The sequence below is a fragment of the Phytophthora infestans genome, genomic scaffold (genome assembly GCF_000142945.1).
Source record: "Phytophthora infestans T30-4 supercont1.219 genomic scaffold, whole genome shotgun sequence".
In the NCBI taxonomy this organism is placed as follows: Eukaryota; Oomycota; class Peronosporomycetes; order Peronosporales; family Peronosporaceae; genus Phytophthora; species Phytophthora infestans.
In genome coordinates, this window is record NW_003303540.1 from 14,060 (window position 1) to 16,816 (window position 2,757).

Consider the following 2,757-nt stretch of genomic DNA (forward strand, 5'->3'; position numbering starts at 1 on the left):
TCCCCCACTACAGCTGTTTAACTTTCCCCACTTCTGTCCTCTCGTATACGAGAATCCTGGATGACGAGAGGGCAAGCTTGAGCAAGTACGCCAGCAGCGAATAAGTGATCGCATACAAACGGCTCCCCCTCGATCTCAGCGACGAGTTCCAATGTGGGGAAGAAACTGACGAAGAAAAAGGGGTGGCCATCGAAGCCACCACCCCCGATCTCGCTGAATCGACGCACCTGGTAGGCCGCGTTTGTACTAAAGTTTCTACATCGATTTACTAACACAACGCTGATGGCACTTTTAGCTGCTGATGGAGCTACGAAAACTTCTCCTGGATTAATGGCAACCAAGCGTGCAAGCGCACCCCGGCAAAACACGTCGGGTAAGCTGTTGCCATGTGGCGTAGTGTATCGTGTCTGCTTATCCGCTTTCTTTCTTTCTTTTGCTTCTGCGTGGAATTAAGCGCAAAATGCATCCTCTGGACCATTCGACACGAACGCACGCGCTAGTGCAATAACCAAAGCTACAACAGGTACTTAACGATCTATTGATCATTTATATGCCCCACGCTACTAAGCTACACTTTGCTCTACAGCTGGCGAGGCAAGTTGCTGGTCCGACGAAATCGAGCTCACCTGCAAGTGCGGCTACGGAGAAGGTTCCAGGTAATTTTTATTTAAAGATGAAATTGCACGCTTAAAAACGAATCATTTCCCTGTTTTGAATCACTGAATCGAATATTGTCTGATTGAAGCGCCAAATGCCACCCTACGCGAGTGTAGTACGTGTACTACAGTCATCTAAATGCTAGGCAAAACAAATAAAATACCTCGTTTGTTGTCTAGTGTTACTAAGTCAAACACTGCTGGAGCGTACATATCTACTGGATATATAGTCCATCTGAGGATTTCTTGTGTAACACACTCCTTGTAATTGTAGAGATATTTATCTCTCATAGCTGTTTCATTATTTTCATTTTTTTAATTAAAATAATTTCGACGCATGCGCCTGGGAACGCATTGTGTTGTGTTAAAATCTTCTTCGAGGATTGAAAATACGATGTCAGCCTTTTCTAATAGGCTACCCTGTCCACTGCCCAAAGAACGAAGCACATTGGTATGCGTGCCGTCGCACATGCGAAAGCACCGAAAGCTGAGCAAATAAAGTGCCGCGACTTCATGGAGGACGTTGTGTTCAAGAAACAAGAAGAACTATTTTTTTGGCCTGGAAGCTCATTTTCCCAGATTGACCGGTAGTACACAAGCTGTCTACAGTCGCCTACGGCCTACGGGCAGTGTGGCCTGTCCCTGGCGATAGCGGTACCGCTGAAAGGTGAGGTAGGGCTGATGCTTCAAGCTGCAGGCCAACCACTTTAGCGATAGAAACGACGATAGCTTTTAAAGCCACATCAACACGCACGCTAAGGTGACGGGCCACGTGGGCATGGAGCAGGCTGGCGAAGCCCTTGAAGGTGCCGATGTTGTTGTCATCCCGGCCGGTGTCCCGCGCAAGCCCGGCATGACCCGTGACGACCTGTTCAACACGAACCCGATATACGCGCGCACCGAAACGCCCACAGGTCGCTCGGGTAAACCCATCGACTATGTGTTTGCTGCCCAAGGCTTTGCTGTGGACGATGACAATGATGAGGATTATGACCCGGAGCGCGATCCTGACGACGGACGGAACGATAATCTCAAAGCGATTCCCAGTACTATTTGGATCCCCGACCAAGGACGCCACACAGTCGTCAGCGCCAACACCGACACCGACAGGCTCAAAGACAATACTGACAATGCCAAGGAAGCCAACGAGGGAGAGATTGCCGACGTCAAAAGCAAGTGTGATGGTGAACAACAAGAGACAAGTACGCTAATTCAGCTATTCGAATATATTGCTTGTTACGTTGCCTGAAAATACGAATTGTTACTGTTCTAAACTACAAGGTTTTGAAGCTTCCATTCTACGCTTTGTGCCAACTGCGCAAGACGAGGCTGAGAAAGCTGCGCGAGACGAGGCTGAGAAGCTGAGCGAGACGAGCAGTCATACAGCTGTTGAAGACGACATGAAGCCGGTATCTGGACAGGGGCACCTTAACCCTTCTAGCCCGAGCTTTTATTCTGTATCCTACAGAATAAGGAATTATACTCGATAAAAGTATACTTCAGAAACCTCCTATAATTATCCTGCTGCAACCCCCTTCGCTCTCCATGGCCAAGAGCTAGGCGAATTTTTCACAGAAACATGGACATAGCGTCCACAATGTACCCAACAGCTGCGCAAATTGCGATTTTCTATTGGTTCATTTTCGGTTAGAGCACAGTCAATACCTGCATTCTACCAATACCCGAGTTTTCGTTTAGGCTCATGAAGCCGATCGAGCAGCCCAACGCCTTGACGACAGCCATCCGTTCGTGGTGCCAAAATGCGCGGCGGGCGCGCAGAGAAGAGTTTGCCCTGTTCCTCGTCGCTAATCCGTTAGTTAGGAACTGGGCAAATATTTTCTCTACGCGCGCTGCGCATTACCAAATATTTGGACTTACCCTTCCTACTATCTTTCCTACGCTTCCTCGTCACTCTCTCTCTTACGCTTACGGAATCTAATCTTCTTCTTTAGGCTAGGGGAACGCTCTTGCCGTCACCCCACGTCTCGTGCCAAATCTGCGAGCAAGTCAGCGTATTCCCGCTCTCCACGCGCCGCACGTGACGGCAGAGAGGTACGCGCCCTCCAAAGGCATCGCTGCATCGCGGGCAGAAGAAACTGGT

General features: G+C 49.1%; 1 protein-coding gene across 1 annotated transcript; it reads left to right on the forward strand.

Moving 5' to 3' along the window:
• Window positions 1-550: 550 nt before the first annotated feature.
• On the forward strand, window positions 551-2,698 carry PITG_21153 (uncharacterized protein; the record flags this gene model as incomplete). Its single annotated transcript, XM_002895239.1, has 5 exons — window positions 551-656; window positions 1,266-1,323; window positions 1,395-1,858; window positions 1,947-2,065; window positions 2,609-2,698. 5 exons carry the CDS (start codon window positions 551-553, stop codon window positions 2,696-2,698), a joined length of 837 nt encoding a protein of 278 aa, XP_002895285.1.
• Between the last annotated feature and the right edge of the window lie 59 nt (window positions 2,699-2,757).